Genomic DNA, 21,233 nt, shown 5'->3' with positions numbered 1-21,233 from the left:
GAAAGAACGAGCCGCTACTGGTGGAAATACTTCGCCTGCCGCTACTGCTAAGCGGGCTGCACGAGCTCTCCTCTCGCCTCCCCTTCGCTCTCCCAGAAGTCTCGCATACAGGGCAAAACTCTTTGGGCTGCAGATCCCTGATAAAGACTGTACATGCCATTAGTGTTTTCTACTCAACGTTCCACAGAAAACTAGATACGCCCCCGCGTAACCAATTCGAAAAAAAAAAAACATGCACTTGCAATGCCAGTAGTTAAAGATCGAATAAAATGGCAGTTGCTTAGCTCGGCTACCTTAAGATATACGCAAAAAAAGGCATGTTTCTCTGGATGAGTTACTTGTGGTCATATATGTTAAGCAATGAGAGACATTGGGTATACACACATTTTATTCATCTTGCTTGACACAGACGAAGACTGCCTGATGATCTGTGAACTAGCATGGAGCGGTTTCAATTTTTTCTATACGGTATTTCGATTTGTTACAGTCTCCGAACGCAAAGTCTCATACTTCCGATTACTCACCGGTGTCAAGTCCATTTGGTGCAACAGTCTCTCTCAGACACTACACATGTGTCCAAACGGAGTGTTCACAAAGTCTGCTTCGAATGTCCGGGTCGCAGATGCACTTTCGGAAACTGAATGGAGTTTTCAGTCACACGACATACCTTCACATCCTCTTCTGTTGGTTGCCGTTGACTGAACTCCTCCATAGGCCTCATCTCGGCGCTTATGCGTCGTTATTACGCTAGGCAGTCTGGCATCATCGTCTGGCAAGGCTTTCCTCTCTCTGTTCGGGCGTCGCCGGTGCTCTCCGCCTTCCTCAACGTTGGCCTTCTTACGCTCATTCTCTCTTTGCTGCTGCGTGCTTCGCATCTTGGCGTCTCCGCTTGGCAAGATGTTCTTCTCTTTGTTCGGGCGTCTCTGATGCTCTGCATCTTGGCGTCTCCGCTTGGCAAGATGTTCTTCTCTTTGTTCGGGCGTCTCTGATGCTCTGCATCTTGGCGTCTCCGCTTGACAAGACGTTCTTCTCTTTGTTCGAGCGTCTCTGCTGCTCTGCATCTTGGCGTCTCCGCTTGGCAAGACGTTCTCTTTGTTCGGGCGTCTCTGCTGCTCTGCATCTTGGAGTCTCCGCTTGGCAAGACGTTCTTCTCTTTGTTCGGGCGTCTCTGCTGCATCGGCAGCGGGGTCGTTGTTGTTTTTGGTAATGTTGTTGTTGTTATCCTATTAAAAATGGCTCATACTCACAATGGGGATTAGCCACGACCAGGCGGTGATTATCTGATTATCGGTACGCGGTTGCGGCGGCCGCGAGTTCTTACACCATGCGCAGCGCACCTGTTCAGAACCACCTGTTGCTCCACCCCAATTTTCGCGCTTGCGCACTAGTAGCCTTTCCCAAACACGGCGAAATAATCGATTGGGCAGCGTAGTATAGCTCTCGCTACAAAAAACGTTTGTGCCGGGCCTACAACCACGCATAAGCGTGTGCGGCCACTGGAAATGAACAAAGTGAGTGTAGAGCGGGACAGCCCCACATGTTTTCTTTCTTTTATTCGTGCGCGTTCGAGTGTACGAGTTCATAGTAACAGCGTACGTTTAAATCACCGCATGTTCGGTGTTAGTGAAGGTGGTTTAAAAATTCTTGCTATGCAAAGACAGGTGACGGCATTTCTACCACTAATCTCCTTTATTTAACCTCGATATAATGTTCGGTAATGGGATTTAACCTCCCAACACTACTCAGGCTACGAGAGACGGCTTAGTGAAGGGTTCTAGAAATTTCGACCACCTGGGGTTCTTTTACGTGCACTGACATCGCAGAGCACACGGGTACCTCGCTTTTCGCCTCTATCGAAAAGCGACCACACCTTCCCGGATTCGATCCAGCGCCTCCTTTGGTACACCACTCGAGCGCTCTAACGAGTGCGCCCTAACTACTGCGCCACCACGGCGGGGTTAACGTCGGTAGCAATATCGCTTCGTAGCAATATTAGCGAGACATGCCGGTACGCCAGCGTGGTTTGGCCGAGCGCAAAGCAAGCAGTGGAAAGAATGAGGAACTCACTGGGCTTCGTCCCAAGGCGCCCTCCCAGCAGACAGATCGGAAGAACTGCTCGCCCTGGACCTTCTTGAAGAGCTGCTTCAACCGCCGAGGAGTGAGGTACTTGTGCACGCGGAACCCCCGCTCAAGGAACATGTGCACAAACTGCTCGCGGTCTGGACGCAAAAGGGCCTCCTCAAAGATGTCCCGGTCCACCTGCACCAGGGCCGGTCATAGCCACCATGTATTGGGAAAGCGAAAGCACTAATTCAAGATGGAGTAAATGACGCTGATGGAGCAGCGCGCTTCCCTGCTGAAAATTTTCATACGAGCCGATCATAGAGAACCAATATATGTGAAAAAGTACACGGAATCCCACATATTTTGCAGTCTTCTTCGTATGGTGTCCATATGCGTTTCACATAATTTTCATATAATCATACGGACTACATAGAGTCCCATATCACATATGTTCCATAAGCTGTCGATGTACTCCATATAGAATATAAGTGAAATTATGGGACTCATTTTAATGGAAATTTTCAACACAGAACTGACCCTTACAAAAGAGCTTTTCGCTTGGCTAAACGGTTTATCGACCCAAAAGTGACTCAGGATACGAGAGAAGCCGTAATAAGAACCTGCCTAAATTGAGGCCGCCTGGGGCCCGCGTTCATGGGTTCCGCATTCGACCGCCCCATCAAGGAGACACCGTGGAGACAACAAGAGAGATTTACCTGCACATTAATGAGTTTTAACAAACTGTATAACGTCTGCCAATGCGCAATGGCGGCTCGTGACCTCGATGAGCGTTGAGGTTTCTGGCGTTACGCTGCACTAAACCTTCCTGTTCACTCGTGCGCGGAAGGCAGGGCCTATGGAGAGCAGCGGTACATCTTTACTTACTACTTTCCGTACCACTAAATCTTTACCCACACAAAGCCACGCATATATCCATCAGTCACTAGTGACTGCTCGCTGCTCCCACTGCACACACGAGCCCGAACTCGTTTCTCACCTGAAACTTGCACGACGGGTCTTTCAGGAAGACCTGCGACATGGCCACATCAGGACAGTTCCAGTCGATGGTAAGAAGAAGGTCCTTCTTCATTTGGTTGTACCGAAAAATCCTCTCGGGCCTTTGCGCTGGAATGTAAAACGAAGTCCAAAGATATCACATGGGTGCATGCTACATATTGCACGTGTGCCACAATTTGTGAAAGCCTTTGAGCCACGTGGATGATTGGCTCCTGAACTTCTCGCAGTGTGGCGCGGAAGCACATTCTGAGACGAGGACACGCACCGCGGAAGAAAGCGTTGAGCAGGATCTCGTCGAGACGCGTGAGGTCGCACGAGCGGCTGCGGATGTCGACCAGCGTGAGGCAGTGCGACTGGCACGCCAGCCGAGCAGACTCGACGATGCGGTCTCGCAGCAGGTTTCGCGCCAGGGCGTTGTCCCGGTAGGCCGGGTACAGCAGGCAGAGCATGGAGGCCAGCTCGGGCTTCAGGAAGCCCTCCACGAACTCGGCGTCCCACACGGCGGGACTCCTGCATGAGCGGCCGACGAGCGCGAGCAAATCAAATCAAAGTTTATTCCTCAACGACACCAGCTGTACCCGGATAAGCACGCACTATGCAGCGCAAACCATGGGCCAAATATCGGTGGGTGTTCGGTACAGTATTATGTACTAGGAACTATGTACTGTACGATGAACATGTACTGGTACAATGTAGAGCCGAAAGTTGCCAACACTCTCCCAATATTGGGCCGATGTTTGTTTGCCTTCTATTCTCCTCAATCCGTACTGACTGCATGCGACTGCCGACGCTTTAGGTACGCCGTGGAACTAAACGCACCGGCCGCCGTCGAAGCGACCATAGAGATGCTGGACCGAGGCCACCGCAACAAGCAGCAGGTGAGTGCAGCTTGAATAGAGCTCGCTATAAATGCTCATGAATGCATCGAAGCCGGCCTCATCCAGCTGGGTGTCGCGAATTCTTGAGCGCTTATAGCCAGCTCTAGCATCCAATCGAATACCATATATTTTCCACATGAGCGCTTGTGTGCGTCCTGTCGTTTGTGCCGCCTGTATTGCTCCTTATTCTAATTATGCAATGCTGTCCATTCCTCCACCGCCCTACCACAATAAAGAGCAACGCGTAGTCATCACCTGTCATAACCAGTGAAAACGCTTCGAATCAGAGTTAACACTTCATTACTTTTCAAGACGCCTTCGAGACTCCGAGATGCAAAACAAAACGATTTCGACAATTACGTGGTTATAATGCTTCTTGAAACCAATCCTTATACAAACAACCGCCGTCAGCCCAAGGTGTACGATCGTCGTAGCAAATTGATGTAGTTGGTTCCTAATAGAGTAACCTTAATTGTATCTAAGCATTTCCCTGCAGACGTGTTCACAATCCGCACTTCTTGCTCACCAGTGCATTGAACACAATGAACTCCAGTGTACCAAGTCACCACGGTACCCGAGGTAACCTGCCGTTGGCTGCGAAATTACGGCATGTAAAAAGACCGCATTCAGCGTTTGCTGAGCAGGCCTTGTACGACCGACTCTTAGCAAGGCCAGTAGAGCGTCAGGAAGCCCACCGTCATAGACATGGTGCTAGGGTGTGAACCGACGCACCACGTTTTTGTTGCTTCATTAAAAAGCCTGTCGCGATCGGGCCACTTTGACACCCAATCAGCCGTGTGTGGCAGATACTGTAGCTGCGTTGACACGGCCGTATCTGGGGTAAACATAGCGGAAGCCGTTCCCGAGTGCCTCTCGGGGCATGCAAATTGACCTGTCAATCTCGGCAGGCGCAAAGACGCGTCTCGCTTACTTCGCTCAAAGTATGTCGCAGCCCGCTGCCGTTGGGGATACGTCTTTCTAGGAAAATCCAACGGCGAACAGTGGCCACCAAGCGGAGATTGACGATACGTAAGCTTCACCCAGACTTCATCCTATAAGCCCGAACAGCAAAGGATGTCCGAGTTCCAAATGTCTATGCCTACACATACTGTGGTGCTACCGCTAAAAGGAGACACTGACACAAGCATGTACACTAGTTGCAGCCTTTCCTACAACCATTCATCAATGTTGTCACAAGCTGCCTCTTATAGCGCAGAAGATACAGCGGCATCCCTCCGCTCCCCTGATGATGCTCTGACATGGTTCTCCAGGGCAATGCCCGGCCGGCCGCGCCATCGACAGGAGGCACGCGGCGCAAGCGACCGAAGGAATAAGGGACAGGCCCCATCGCGCCAGGCGCCAGTGTGTTCTGGGGAGATTGTTAAGTCTTTCGGGTATCACTCGACAGCAAACCGCTTCGGTAAAGCTAAGCTTTTCGAGCCCACGATCAACTACCTTGTACGCCGTCACTGCCGATCGACTCTCCGACTACGGAACATTATCGGAACTTCAAAGCTGTGAGAGAACATTCTGCCACAGACTGGCTGTGAACTGATGAATGCTTCGCCTTTGTTTAAACATTGACTTCATTTAGCATTTTGTTCGCTGCATTTTGTGTGTAACTCTTCGCTCCTACCTATTTTGAATACCTATTTTTCACAAGACATTATAGCCTTATTGCATTTGTTCGTTGTCGTGATTTAATTGTGTATTTTACTGAGTTGACTTTTATACCGATCTTGTCGTTGTAGCTTTTGTAATGGTCTGGTTATTTTCATGCAATGCCATTCTAACTACACTATATAAATATGCACTTGTTTACAGCAAATGTGTCTCTTGTGAACTTATTCCTCATTCACACACCGACACACGTGCTTCGCTGGTTGACCAGCTCCGCTTTTCACTGTGTCCGCAAGCCTAATTAGAGGGACGGCGGTAACTGTAAAGGGGATCTCGCGCCTCTGTCCACCGTAAAGACGGAAGTTTGTGAAAAATGTGCTGCGTCAAGACGCCTTTGGTTACCTCCCTGTAGAGCAAGGCATCGCCATCTGCCGCTTTTCCTGCAAGACAGCGGTGAGTTTTCGAGTGTGTGACTACGGCAGAGCCCATTCCTTCCACAAGAACGAGTAGCGCAGGTACAGTGCGAAGAATTCATCCCCTTTCCTAATAAAATAAATGAACAAAAAGACTACGTCTGCCTCATGCTTTACACTGCGATAGACGTTCATAGCACATCTACGGCTGCAGAGACGTGTGTAACAGCGTGGTGCAGTTGCGTGACTGCCATCTGCACGCTTCCGGAGTTTCCTGCGTCGTGCTACTTTCGTCATCAGGAAGGACACGCGAGCGTGAATTAGAATTACGTATGAATCTGAGTTGTTCGTATATAACCCAAAGTACCTCCGCTCCAAGAATAGCGGGGAGTTTCATATTCAGGTAGAAGGCTAACCGGTGCCAAAAGTAGATCAGATCAGGATTCTAGGGATGGTCATCCAATCTCACTGCCATAATGGAGAGGTCCTGAAGAAATTAGAAAGCTACGCGATGCAAAACTTCGGACTCTTGAGGAGGGTCGCCACTAAAGCAAGAGGCCTCAAGGAGAGATATTTACTAAAACTACTCCAGGCGTACGTAATAAGCAGAATCAGTTACGCCACGCCCTACCTGGACCTCAAGCCCGGAGAAAAAGAGAAATTAGACTGCCTGATTCGAAGATGCGTTAAGAAGGCACTGGGACTGCCCATGGGTACCTCGAGCGAACGACTGCTCGAACTCGGGGTGCATAACACGTGGGCAGAATGGCGGCAGAATGGCGGAGACAGTGCGAGTCTCCCAGTTAGAGATACTAAGCACGACCGAGACGGGCAGGGTGATCTTTGCAAAAGTAGGCCTCAAACCAGGCAGAGGAGTTCAAAAAAAAGTCCCAATTAGTAGGGAAAGCAGGAACGCCTTGGCAGTCCCCCCCCCCCCCCCCCCCCTCCCATCCCTTCCCTAGAAACATGCATCCAGAATTTATTGTCGAAAGAAAGGCCAAACGAGCCGAAGCTCTAGAGCGACGGTTCAAGAACACGGGAGCGAAGGAAGTAGTCTATGTTGATGCAGCAAGTGGCAGAACAGGTGCAGCGGTAGCCTCGGTAGTCGATGGCCGAGGGGCGCCGGTATCCGCGGCGGCCACCAGAGCCGCAACATAGAGACTGCGGAGGAAGTTGCGATAGCGCTAGCTTACGTACGAACGGAAGCCAAGTTCATAATTAGCGACAGCAAAACTGCCATCCAAAATATTGGAAAGGGGAGGATATCGCCGGAGGCAGCCAAAATCCTCACCCAAAGAACGCTGAAGAGGACGCCCATTTCCGATGGAAATAAAAGTTGTGCAACCAACCAACCAAGGTTTGCCGAGGCGACCGATGTTACAATCTGAACGCACGGACATCGGCTCCGGCGATATAGCTGCGACGTTCCCAACTCCCTCCTCAGAAGACGTTCCTGGATTATTCGACGTCTTTTAATGCGAGCGCATTACTTCGCTATGTTCACAGATTTCTGTCCGCAGACCACGTCCGCAGAGCGTGTCCGCAGGCCGTGTCCGTAGGCCGTGTCCTCAGGCCATGTCCGGAGAACGTGTCAGCAGAATGTGTCCGCAAAATCGTGTCCGCAGCAGTTGTGAGTAATTGAGAAGTGGTAGAGGTTATTGATTAGCGTCAATCGATATAAGGTGACATAATGCTGTTGCTGAAAAATTAATTAGGCCAATAAGTTAACTAGGTAATTAATTAGAATAACAGCTTCACAGAAAAGGAAAGGCACAGTATCTGCCACGCTTGTTCTGTGGACGCCTGAACAACGCGTAAGGGGAGGAAGGAAAGTAGGAGTGAAAGCGGAAAGAGAGAAAGGGGTGCCGTAGTGGATATGACGTCAGGGATGTGACGTCATGCAACCGGAAGTAGAGCCGAAAAAAAAAAGGGCGTAGGAAGAAATTGGCGCGCAATTTGAAGGGGCTAAAAACTAAAATGGGTAAACAAGAAGTAAATTAATGTGAGGTAGATGATGTGACGTCACGCAACCGGAAGTAAAGCCGAAAAAGGGACATAGGAAGGGATTTATTATTTATTAAAGGATTGGCACACAATTTTAAAGTAGTGAATTAAGCAACTAGAAGCAACCAGAAATAACCAACAGCAGCATCCGTGCTTTCGCATTACTCCAATGCAGATTCTGCAGTGCTCTTTAATTTTTTCCGTTTACTGCGAAAGTATATGTGTCACACAATTTCGCTAGACTCCGAACCTCCTGATTCTTGATTTCATACTAAAAATCTGACTTCGGAATCGCGATATTGAGCAGGAGTGCTTATGCATGTGCGTGAAGGGGTATTGATAAAGAGTCGTCACACTTCCGGCATCGCGACAGTGAAAGAAGGCACCGTATTTAGAGACATCATCTGGGATTTGTGCCAAAGCAGGCGGTTACCTTCGCTGGACCTCCCGGTAGGCGAAGGCGAGCAGGTCGGCCAGACCTCCACTGCCCTCGAACACCACCACGGGCAGATGGCGCTTGAGATGTTCGAGCACGAGACGGGCGCAGCCGTCGCCCCCGGAAACCAGCAGCGCGATGAGCGGGAGTTCGGCGCCGCCACCCGCGTTGTCCTTGTCGCCGCCACCGGAGGAGGAGGTCGGTCCTGCGGATGTCAAGTAATGCAGACAGTTGAGCAGTTAGCATATTGGCACTGCATGGTCATCACTGCATGGCAGTGGCGGCGAAAACATAGACAGAAGAAACAAACACCGCAAGCACGTATTCGCTACTAAGAGTTTAATATGAAAATAAAATGCAGAATTTATACCTAGTGGCAAGGGGGGGGGGGGGGATGTACGCACACAACAAAGCAAGTAAAGTCAGTCAGGTGCGGCCGCATGTCACAACTCCCACGCATGCCGGTAGGCTCACGAGTCACGCCCCTGTGCTTATTTTTACAGATATAACAGTTGGCATCTGAAGGCATTAGTACGAAGTATAAATGAGAGAAAAATAAATTTTCCAAGCAGAGTGTACCAAGCGACAAATTAGGCAGCACACGCGGAGCATCCCGCGAAAACAGCCCAGCGACATCGCAATTCGATGACAGTCTCACCCCGCCCGCCTAACACGCATGTTCCATTGGCGGGATTCAAGGATTCGCTCCGGCGGCCGCGCATCGCGTGACCGTCAGAGCAGGGGTCGAAGCGACTGCTCTGAGGAAGCAGAATCTGCGTACGCTCCTGTTCTTATCCGCAGACACTGGTGAGATCTGTTCGAACCAGTGTACACTCGAGTTAGTCACGTAGGACCTGCGCCCTGCAGACACCGAAGACTGCCTAGTGGAGTCCAACGATCTCCGGGAGGTGCCCCTTGCAGTTATCGTCCACGCCATCGAGTTGAAGAGGGAGAACCATCTTCCCGCGAGTTTGCGTGCGTGCGTGCGTGCGTGCGTGCGTGCGTGCGTGCGTGCGTGCGTGCGTGCGTGCGTGCGTGCGTGCGTGCGTGCGTGCGTGCGTGCGTGCGTGCGTGCGTGTGTGTGTGCGTGCGTGCGTGTGTGTGTGTGTGTGTGTGTGTGTGTGTGTGTGTGTGTGTGTGTGTGTGTGTGTGTGTGTGTGTGTGTGTGTGTGTGTGTGTGTGTGTGTGTGTGTGTGTGTGTGTGTGTGTGTGTGTGTGTGTGTGTGTGTGTGTGTGTGTGTGTGTGTGTGTGTGTGTGTGTGTGTGTGTGTGTGTGTGTGTGTGTGTGTGTGTGTGTGTGTGTGTGTGCCTGCGCGCGTGCGCCCGCGCGCGCGTATGCGTGAAAAACATGCGCATTTAACCTGCCGAAGTTAGGGAGCGCTCTTCTGCGCCGTTCACTGATTTCCCTTTCATTTTTATTTTTTTCTATGTGATAGCTTAAGAAAAGTGGAATCTGATTGCATTGGCGCTGGGCTGTTCATCACCTATCGCCGATCGCGGCATGACCTTTCAATGCACCGGCCCGATGTTCCGGCGCACTCAAGTATTTAGGGGTGCCGGCCGCTCACTTCGAGGCGATGAACGCTAACGCTTTCTCCTCTATAATCCCACCTGTTTCCAGCACAATACATTAGCGTAAAATCGCAATCACTTGTCTTTCTCACATTTCTCGGGCTTGCTTCAAATGCTTTTTCCCCACCGCAAATAAAAAGCAGAGAACACTGTCCAGCTAAGAAAGGTGCGTGTGATTGGAGGCGCGGGTGTCACCATGCGTAAGCTGGGATATGATGCGTCGCGCCTCCCCAGCCATGCATTTCATGCTAACGCATACTCTCGACGACGACTGCCAATTTATTTTTTGTTGTCTCACCGTGGTCGGAGAGGTTGATGAGCCGTTGTTCGAGACGAAGCACGAAGTGGTTGAGACCCGTCCTGTTGACCGTCTCGTCTCGCACGAGCACGTAATTGGAATGGTCCGGGTTGAGCTCGAACTTGCCCTCGTCGGCACGGTTGCCCTCATTCTCGATCTGGACGTCGGCCTGCTGTTCTCGAAGGAAAGGGACGAGACGACGCATATCGTGAGGGCTGGTCTACAACTGTTCACATACACAGTTCTTGAAGAGCCGGGTCCCCCATTCTGTCCACACCTTCAGTTTTTTAACCACAGTCCATCTGACCAAGGAAAGCTTCGGCGCCGGTGGAGTGCGACACACAAGGGGTCCAGGCTGTCAACAAAGACTTCGATTCAAGTGTCGGGAAAGTTTTAAAACATTTATTTTCGGCAACAAATGTGCGCCTTTCGTTACCGGAAAAACATCAACAAATCCGACAGAGCCAATGAATCAATTCTTGCTCGAAAAAATAAAGAAAAAAACGGGTGAAGTTACGCAAGTATCCTCACTGTACTTTTAAACTCGTTTCTGAGATTTAGTGATCCTGCACAGGATTTCGCGCCCCCGTCTATCGTCAACTTGCTTGCCCGCTAAATATGCGGGCTCGCAAACGGAACCGCAAGAACGGTACTTAATAAAAGTCCCAGGCATTGCATGAACATGCCATGCACCAAAATCGGCAATGCTTAAAACAAGTCTGACGAGCAACGACTCTGTTTCGCTTGGTTTTGCTAATACCATGTGTTCAGCTGAAGTATACATGCGTCTATCCCATGAGCTCTGAAGTTATTGAGAATCAATCCCCTTTTAAGGTGAGGGGTCACTAGTATGATCAAGCGAGTAAGCCATGTGCTCATGCACCAGCTTTCCATAGCATAACACGCCGGACGAAACTTGTCATTTGGTAAGATAATCACGGTTTGACCTTAATTGGCTCAGCTTCAAGGACACCCGGGTACGGAACCAAGCGGTCCCTTGGTTTGTACTTGGGGGAATAGAACTATCGTTCTAAACCTACAAGCGGAGCCATCAGCAGCTAACGCTTCCCTTGTTAGTTCTTCTAACAGCTCTCCCGTTCCGCGAGCGTAAAACTGGAGGCAGCTATTCTTCCAACGAAATGCAAGAAAAATTAATTTGACAGTACCTAAGCAGCGCCAGCGATCAAGGCGACTGATTCGAAATGAAGTATAGGGATTTTTCAAGCTATGAAACCTCCTTGAAAGCCATTCAGCGTACACCGGTTTTACGCCACGGCAGACTGCGTAAGTCCGAGGTTTACACGTCGCCTCAGAAACAGCAACGAAAGATTACCTGTGCTTTTCTGAATAGCGACCTCGAAAGACAACGTACGCACTCTCACGCACCGTATCGGTTTATCCCCGACAGGCTACCCGAAGACATGCGGCTCATTCCTGAGAACATACCCAGACACCTGCGGCACGTTACATCGGCCGAGCCAGGCGTTACCACCGAAGGCTGCAGTGGCGGCACGCAAATCAGAGTTGCGAAATCGCCGACACGGAACGTGCATATCAAGGACCCTCGGCTTTGTTTCGTTGCGTGAGAGTTCACTGCGGGGAGGGTAAGAGAACGCAGTCAACCAAAGCGGGCGCACTGCTCACCCATACAATTCGAGTTTACTGGCACGCCCGTTGCCCTTGACGAACTGTACGTACCAGGGATACTGTGGGACGCGAAAAACCATCTCAGTTATCTTCTTCACCAAGCACATAGCGAAATGAGATCACCGCGGAATTGCGGTCGCGAGGATCTAATAGCGGATCTTTCAGCCAGGACTCAAATTAATCTATCCTAATAGTAATGGATGTACAGTGGAGGCATATCCCCTCTTGCCCAAGAATTTACGTGAAAAAAAAAAATATTATTTATTCTTTACAAATAGCTACAATGAACGGGACAAGTATGGAGGCAACGGAGTATGTATGGAAGCCAGGGGCGCTGATAATAGCTTCGCTAATAAATTCAACGCAACAGAGCATACAGTAAAAACAACACAACAAAATGTTTCACTAAGATTTTGCCCTATATCTTACGCTTGATTTTTAGTGAAACGTTGATAATACAATTTCAATATAGCATCTCACGGCTGCTTAACCGATGGAAAGCCTATTATACAGTTTTTCTAATTATCGACATTCCAGCCATCTCTTTACAATCTTCCTGGACATCATGTGTAAAAATGATTCAGTTTGACGCATTTTTGTAATTGTGGATAGATTTGAGTAGAACAAGAGCCTGAGCTATATAGTTCCAAGCATATTTGCAAAATACTTGACAAAGTTTTGTGCTCAACATCATTAGCATAAATGGGCCCAATGACAGAACGACGTCGCCCGTGATGCGGTAAGAATCCCGTCATCACTGTGGAAAAATTGCGCGCTAGCAAACAACGACCTCATCTGCCCTGTCACCACCTTTGTGTAAATAGACAAGATTTCATCTGAGGACGACGCACATTTCACAATGATCTGATGGCCAGTGCTGAAGTGTAACCCAAAGACATTGTCCCTAGAACACTTAAAGGGAGCACTGCAAAGAAGACAAGGCCAGAGTCGAGCAAGAACAAATATCTTTAACTGCACCGAAACCCGTGTCATGCCTTGGGAAGTGGCGAGACGGCATGCCAAGAACTGGGTGCCCCGTAGGGATGACCTAACCGCATATTCTCTTGCATTAAATTATGCCCATCCCGCATGAAAATTAGTTTCGCAGAATAAACTTTCCTACATATTTTGCATAACACGCGAATAGAGCTATGTAAGAAAGTCAGATTTATGCACACGGCAAGCATTTTTAAACATAGCTCACAAATCTAGGCCACTTTCACATTTCACGAACTGGCCTCAGCAAGGGCCGTCATATTTAGCACATCCAAGCAAGTGCAGTTTTCAAATATGGGCGTGTAAAAATTCTTCGAGCACTTATCTAATTACGATGTAAACTTATCTTACTGAACCCCACTGAACTTACTGTCGGCAATTAAAAATAAAATATTATTGCCAAGGCTTCATCGGCTAAAACACAATGGACTTAAACCGATATAAAATAAAAGATTGGGAAAAAAAAAGAAAATTTTACATTAGGGGAAAAGAAACAGAAAAAAAAAAAAAGAGGGCAGCCTATGTAACATCTGAGGCAGGACCACGCTCAGCGGCGTTATTTTAGAAATGAGTAAATAATCGGCGAAATATTCTCTAGTTCGTTGGTTATAAAGTATATTAGCTTACAATGCTTGATCCTTCACTGAGAATGTTTTCTTGACTCACAGCCCCACTCGAGGAATCTGTCTCGCATCTCTAGGGCTGGCTGACCCCGAGATTACATCCCGTAGTGAAATAGAAAAAAAGGTGCAACAGCCGTGCCACTCAAAGCGCCTGATAGTGCCGAAGTCAAGAGCCGCTTTCAAAAGGCGGTCCTCGAACACAGCTCCTCGAGGCTCAAGTGAGGCTTGTGCAGAGTGGCTGTTCGGCCGCACACAGCACTCGAATCGAGAAGCGAAAACGATCGGCGGAAAGTATGTCGCGCCCGTTCATGTCCTTGCCTGTAGGATTTTTCAATAACGGCTCTTTAGAGTATAATTTGTCATTCCATTCCGCGTCTCTAACCGCAAATTTAAATGTGCCTCCCCAAGAATGAAATGATTATGTTCGCCCTGAAGGCGAAATAGCGCGAGCTGAGGGCAAAGAAAGGAAGGTTGCTGCAACAAAAAAAAAAAAAAAATGGGATGGCCACTTAATCTCCGCCTTTCGGGGCATAACTCGAGGGTGTTAATGACACCCGTCTGCCGGCTTCCCTTCTAGATCGTTTCTTGCATGCCTGCACTGTGCTCTTCGCCTAATCACTAATCCCTTCACTCGGCCATGTCACGTAGTCCCGTGACAGCACACAGGCCGCCGATAAATCAGTGCACGGTCTCGTTACCTATACAACGTGCCCGATACATGCCCGCAACTTTTCACTTACAACGTCGTCACCGATAAGGCCGAAACTGGATTTTCTGTAGAACAGCGCCTTTAAAACGCTATCCCGTTCACATTGCAATCGCGCCGTTCTTTTTTTCTCCAGAAGGGACAATCGCCCTCCAGTCTAGCTATCAACGGTGGGTGGCGTTCCAAACGTAGTGCGATGCAACCCGTCCAACAGCCATTTCTACTGAGCTTGCAGATTGGGGGTGTCGAAACAGTGGTTTTTATGCGGCATACAAACTATTACGCCGCATAAAAGTCACTGTTTCGATTCCAGGCGATGTCCAGCTTACCCGATGCCCTCGGTTCTTATCCCGTCAGTTCTTTGCATCCCCTCTTCCCTCGCTCCATTGCAGAGCAGCTAACCGGAACAGCACCGCCTTCTATTTATGAGCCGGGTATTGCAAGCCCCGAGCTGTGCGTACCAATGAAGGAATAAAGGACCACTCACACGTCCGTCCAACAGGTCGGCGTTGACGAGCATATCCTCTCGCACGATGCCCAGAAGCCGCAACGGAGGCAGCGTGGCCCTGGTGCGGTTCGGGTGCTTGTGGCATCGCAGCGCCTGTCGGCGGCGCAGCTCTCGGCTGACGGCGTCGCCCACCTCCTTGGCGAGCCCCGTGTTGAAGCCGTTGGTGAGCAGCCACATGGGCGTGGCGTTGGCGGCGCGCAGCAGGCCGCGCCGGAAGCCCTCCAGGCGCCGCGCGTCCGCCCAGTCGCCCAGGGGCCCCACGTGCGAGATGAGCACCAGGGCGATACGTGGCGCCGAGAACAGCCACTCGTGCACCAGCACTCCGCACACCTGGTCCGGGTCGATGTCGTGACGGACGCGGATGAAGGGACGCGCCTGCGAACACAAGTCGGCTCGGTGCCTGCCAAGGGCCCAGTACCAACCCTTGCCGAAACTCTAGAGTCCAAGGCGTCTGCCTCTAAGCCCTGTATAGGCCGATTCACATGACGGACCGTCGGGCTGCGGGCACCTGCGGATCAGGTGTCACGTGACGTCCCACTTGCGCTCCGTGAGGAACGCGCATAGTCCGCATTTGTTAAGGTAGCACAGCGAAAGCCCACGCCATGTCTAATCCTTTTATCGCCTCTAATGAAGGTGAAGGTCAAAAGTATGGCCCCAGTCGGACTACACTTGCATGGTACTTTCCCTCTACATGGGTTAGCAGTGGACTTCACAGAACGGAAGAAGGACGTCACGTAACGTTTGATCGGCGACCGTGTCGGTCCGGCGTGTGTGTTGGCCTTATATAGGGAAGCGAATCCTAACTTAGGGAGGACAGGACGAGAGTAGTACATCTGGAACGCTGAAGCCACACCGCATGGCTCATAGCAGTAACCGTCGGACCCTAGACAAAGCTAGTACAGCTGAGAGTAAAAGTAGTGGACATCACACGCCGTTTCGGCGCTTTCCGTTCTTGAGACGCCTTTCGACGCTTCGGCCAATTAGGAGCGTCAAAAACAGATCTTGTTGACTATACGTAGTGAACCACATCTTTGCCTGTTCCGACAGCCAACTAACCGGGAAGCGGCGCTTGAGCTTCCTTTTAGGGAAACCAAAGCGCCCTGTCTACAACTTCTCCAGACCTGGTATAGGCAGGGCACTCCGGGAAATTGTTATTAGTATAGCGGAGCTGAGTAGTAAAATGTGATATGGTATACCTCCGGCATCAGCAGTGCGCTTGCTGAACGGCATACTCATTGCGTGTTTAGGAACACAGTGACGCCTTCTTGTGAAAACCCTCGCTTCCACTGCATGTCAGTCTTGCGATTAGGAATTCCATTACGGAATCTTTAGCTTGCTTGTTATTTCCACTCATACTCTTCATACGTGACAAAGCCCACGTGAGCGCTTCGTCATTAAAAATACGTTAAAATAGCCAGCAAAATAAAAAATCCGCCAAGTAAAACATTTATGCAGCGCACGGATTCATCAACGATACACTGATTCTAAACGCTGTCGCAGTTCCTGAACCACTAACAATTGCTTCTCCTTTTATTGTCTACTTCCCTTCAGTGTTCACGAGAAACAATTCAGTAATTCCAGCTTTTGCTCCTGATCCACATTCATCCATCGGCGATGTGTCAGTGTCCAACGAAGGTGTGCTGAATACGATATTAAACTTACATTTCAAGGACTCGTGCTGTCCTGACGATATTCCTGCTGCATTTCTTCTTCGTTACTCTCTGGTCTAGCAGGTACCTTACGGTTATATTTAAGAAATCGCTAACAACCGGTACCCTCCCTTCCTCGTGGAAACTAGCCAAACTTCTGCTCCTATTTAAATCTGGTGACGTACAATTATTATATAACTACAGGCCAATACCCTTAACAGCGCATTCGTGTAAACTACTGGGGCACGTTATCTTTAAACATATCATAGAATTTCTTCAGACTAATAACATACAAAGTGTTTTCCAGAATAGCTTCCGTCGTGGCTTCAGTATCGTAACTCGACAGAATTCGTACATGATATTAGCAGTTCTCTCGATATGAGTGACCAGGTCAATGCTATTTTTATAGACTTTTCAAAGGTTTTCGACGCAGTTTCGCGCCTTAAACTAATGCTCAAGTTGTTCGCTATATTAAAAACCCCGTTTCTGGTTAACTGGATACCAGACTTTGTTTCCCAGTGCTCCCAGTACATACAATTCAACTCTTCCAAATAACCTTCAGTTCATGTCTCATCTGGGGTATCCCAAGGCTCTGTCCTGGGTCCTCTTCTGTTCCTCTTGCATATTAATGACCTAACATTTAACTTTTCAGCAAAGTCACGCCTTACTGCCGACAACTCCGTTTTACATCGAATCATTAAATCCCCAGTTGATCACACCAGCCTTAACAAATCATTCGCTAATTTCAGCAACTGGTCCAGTACATGACAAATGAATATTAACTTTTCTAAGACTGTCTGTGCGCCATTTTCAGGACGCCCGTGCCCTTCCTTCTTCACATATTCATATAATGCGGTCAACTTACACAGCGTGTACGAATACAGGCGTCTCAGTCTCCTGATAACACACATGTCTTGGTCAAAACACATTGATGCCATCTGATTAAGGTCCTTAAAAGACACTGTACTGCACTGCACCTTGCGCGCTGCTTCTCAAGAAACTATGCTCCTGACATATAAAACACTCATTCGCCCCATCCTCGAATACGCTTGTGTTGTTTGGAATCCGTATGAACAATGTGATCTCTAAATTAACTAGAATCTTAATCAACAAACTAGAATCTGTGCCGAAAAAGGTTGTGCGTTTCGTTTGCAGAATATTTGGCAGGGGATTTTTCACCGTCTGCTCTTCTTACACAACTTGGCCTGAGTACACTTGCTGCACGTCATCATATTGAATGTCTCAAATTCATCTACATTTTAGTCAATTCTCCTCGCTTTTCTTCGCTGCATATATTGTCTCACATTTTCCAAACCTTCATCTTCAAGCAGCCACAAAGTCTTGAACATTTCCCCCTTTTTCGCGCGCACTAAAGTTTTTAAGAATAGTTTTTTTTATTCTCTTGCAATTGAAGCTTGGAATTCTTTACCAGGCAACATTCGCTCATTATAATTAGAGGAATTCATGAAGCGTGTTCATAATTTTGTACGTTTACTTTGTGTTTCTCTTATTCGTACTGTACCCCACTCCTGCAACAGCGTCGCCGAGGGTGCAGTATGTAAAAATAAATTATAATAAATACATGCTACTGAATTCCAATATTCGACTGAATCAACGCATTCTGTCTGTATGATCTACAAGCATGAATCAAGTTGAGGTGCCAGACCTGAAAATGCCATCCCCGACCGCTTTCAACTGAGCCGGATTGAAGGGTACGTGGACGCACAAGCACGATGCGGGGAGCCCTCACCTACACATGTTCCGAGCTCTGACCCCGATTGCGGCGTGCGGTTGTTGCCGGTTCAGCCGCGGAATGAGGACCCTATCGCACTGTCCGATCTTGGCGGACGTCCGCAAGTTGGCAGCGGCACGGTTACCGAAGTACTTAGTCTCTGTCAGAACGTGCACAGGGGTCTAGGCGGCGGCCCTATCGCCGAATAAAGTGGATCAGCAGCAAGCAACGAACATGAGGGAAATAGCACATATTGAAATCCCCGTCCTCTGCAAAGCTCCTATGATTATACAGACAACATGCGCGTATACACTAATGGGATCGCTCCCCGAGAGAGCGGGTTTCACCTGATGGCCAGGGGCCCTGCGCTCCAACGTCGCCTACCTTCGTCTCGGAACAGTATACGCTCACTCGGGAAGCTTAGAAGAACATTAACGGCATGTTGTAAACAGAAGAGGCCATCTTGTATTTGCTGTCTTGCTCTGACGAGGTTGCCAGGTAGTGGGGCCACAGCAGATGCTTCACAGTAACTAAGCAAAAATGATTCAAGGCCCGCTGCGGCGCTACACACATCGCACGACATCTGCGTAGACCATACACTTTCAAATGCGTTTCATGATAAAAAGTGAGAAACTTTTATTCCCTCAAACTATATCTCTGAATTTTCAGTCGTCAAAGAGGTTCACAAAAGTGACCTACGTAGTCTTCCCCAGTGAATAGTCAATTAACTTGCCGTGTAACTAGTTGTGGAAAGTTCGACTCCTTTCATACATGGGGGCCAAGTCGTAGTACTGGCCAAATCGAGGGAAGATCGAATGTTAGAAAAAAACTTCCTCCACTCTTTTATCTGCATTGTAGCGCGAGCGTCAGCAATGCATCAGCTGTGCAAAGAGAACGCTCCGAAAGGCATCACTGTATTTCCTGTCCTGCAGCACGTACAATTCGACGGGTAACACTTTGAACAACACCACTGTGCAACTGCCTCTGTTTTCTTGCATTATTTAACGGGCATGAGGCAAAGGCACTCAAAATGGCCACGCAGTGGATCATTTTTTTTTTAGCCGAACGCCCCGAACGCGGCATGAAAATGTCATACTCTTGCGCAATAGACAGCGCAAAAGTGCACCCCACGGAGCCCAGTCATAGTGTCTTCACAGCGCGACAACGTGGACACGTGTGGCGGAGCGTGAAATGCAACGCGTACATACCTCGGCTTCGTAGGCGAAGTTCTTCCAGAAGCGGATGCCTCCCCTGGACAGCAGGTAGCGTTGCGTCGAGGCATCATCGTCGACCGCGCTGGTCTGCCGCTGCAGGGAAGACTGGCGCGCCAACGGCGGGGACGGCACCAGCGGGATCTCGGCATCCGACTGCGCGATACGGCATCGCCCAGTTAAAAATTACCTGCCCTCCGCAGGTCACTGATACAAATTAACTAGTTAGCACTTCCTCCCCAAAGTCCCAATTACACTATGCAATTCGTTTCTTTCCGAATAAATAGAGCATGCAAATCGCTTTATTTATTTATTTATTTATTTATTTATTTATTTATTTATTTATTTATTTATTTATTTATTTATTTATTTATTTATTTATTTATTTATTTATTTATTTATTTATTTATTTATTTTGTAGTGAACTACACGAGGATATTCTCGCCTACTTCATCCTCGTCTTCGTATATCCTCGTGTATTTATTTATTTATTTATTTATTTATTTATTTATTTATTTATTCATTCATTCATTCATTCATTTATTTATTTTCCCTTCTTTCAGCACGTTGGAGGAGTAAGTGCAGGTTGAAAGTGAGGAGCGGGGAGGGTACATTCGTACACAAGTCCGATATACAGCCTTGCCTGATCGATATCTACAGATTCAAGTCAAACAAGTAAGACACACAAAAAAAAAAACAAAAAAAAAACGAGGAAAACAGAAGGACCAACTGATAGTTCACACATATTACAAGTCCGACAGGTATGACCGGTACTTAGTCTCCTTTGCTACTCAAAAACATCACGAGGCACCTTGTTCCACCCACGGATTCGACGGAGAGGGAAAGAGCGCTTTTAAAATATCAGTACGCGATTCTTTAGTCCGATCGTGGTCACCCCTTCTGGAATAAAATGCTATGGTAGCAATCGGTTTTAGAGTTTTGAGCAGTTGTGTTAACAGAAATGTAGCAAAACAATTGTGGATTAATTTCCAATTGGCGATCCTTGGAGAGTCCCACTCCATCTCCCGCCCGACACAGCAACCAAGGCCTTCAAAGCGATACTCTTTTTTTAGTAACAAACCGCACTGTACGACTACAAACGCGATACAGATAGCACAGTGAGTAGCGATCCAAACGTATGACACTGCATAGGCATACCCCAAAAATGATGTAATGTAACCACTGATCTCGAGCCGGGCACCCTGAAGAGTGAAGTTGAATGGGCCTTAGCCAGCCTTGCTAAGAACAAAGCTAGCGGAATTGATAGCATTCCAGCTGAGTTGCTTCAAAACCTCAACCATGGCGCTGTTAACATTCTGCATACATTATGTCAGAAGATTTGGACAACCCTGCAGTGGCCACAGGATTGGAGGAGGTCAGTTTACATCCCCATTCCAAAGAAAGGCAGTGCCAAAGATTGTTCCAACTACCGCACGATCGCGCTTATTTAGCATGCTAGCAAGGTGATGTTGAAAATCCTCCAAGGTAGGCTGCAGCAGTATGTGGATCGGGAGCTTCCGGACGTGCAAGCTGGGTTTCGCAAGGGCAGAGGAACTAGAGACCAAGTTGCCAACCTTCGCTGGATCATGGAAAAAGCAAGAGAGTTCCAGAAACCCATCTACTTCTGCTTTATTGATTATGCGAAAGCGTTTGACTGCGTAGATCACCGCAGATTGTGGCAAGCTCTCCAAGAGATGGGAGTTCCAATTCACCTCATCTGTCTCCTCAGGAACCTGTATGAAGGGCAAGAGGCCACAGTCAGAACTGGGCATGGTCTTACTGATTGGTTTCCAATTGAGAAATGAGTGAGGCAAGGCTGCATACTGTCGCCCTGCCTATTTAACCTATATGCAGAGTGC

At 48.6% G+C, this 21,233-nt stretch overlaps 1 protein-coding gene across 2 annotated transcripts in view; it reads right to left on the bottom strand.

Annotated features, from left to right (window-relative positions):
* Positions 1–21,233, bottom strand: part of LOC146192317 (transient receptor potential cation channel subfamily M member-like 2) — a 164,602-nt gene that overhangs the window by 87,147 nt on the left and 56,222 nt on the right. The window contains exons 2-8 of one of the 2 annotated variants that reach the window (XM_084602439.1): positions 19,372–19,530; positions 14,762–15,157; positions 10,303–10,471; positions 8,430–8,637; positions 3,347–3,591; positions 3,062–3,189; positions 2,068–2,259 (exon numbers count right to left, since the gene is read on the bottom strand). In XM_084602439.1, coding sequence (XP_084458565.1) covers positions 2,068–2,259; positions 3,062–3,189; positions 3,347–3,591; positions 8,430–8,637; positions 10,303–10,471; positions 14,762–15,157; positions 19,372–19,530 — 1,497 coding nt within the window. Of the gene's footprint in view, positions 1–2,067; positions 2,260–3,061; positions 3,190–3,346; positions 3,592–8,429; positions 8,638–10,302; positions 10,475–14,761; positions 15,158–19,371; positions 19,531–21,233 lie in introns of both variants that reach the window. The other variant, XM_084602438.1, reaches the window with a different exon arrangement.

This window comes from Amblyomma maculatum, chromosome 4, assembly GCF_055883805.1.
Source record: "Amblyomma maculatum isolate TAMU_Amacu chromosome 4, ASM5588380v1, whole genome shotgun sequence".
Taxonomy (NCBI): domain Eukaryota; kingdom Metazoa; phylum Arthropoda; class Arachnida; order Ixodida; family Ixodidae; genus Amblyomma; species Amblyomma maculatum.
The sequence above is the reverse complement of the archived record's forward strand: the minus strand, read 5'-3'. Positions and strand labels throughout refer to the sequence as shown.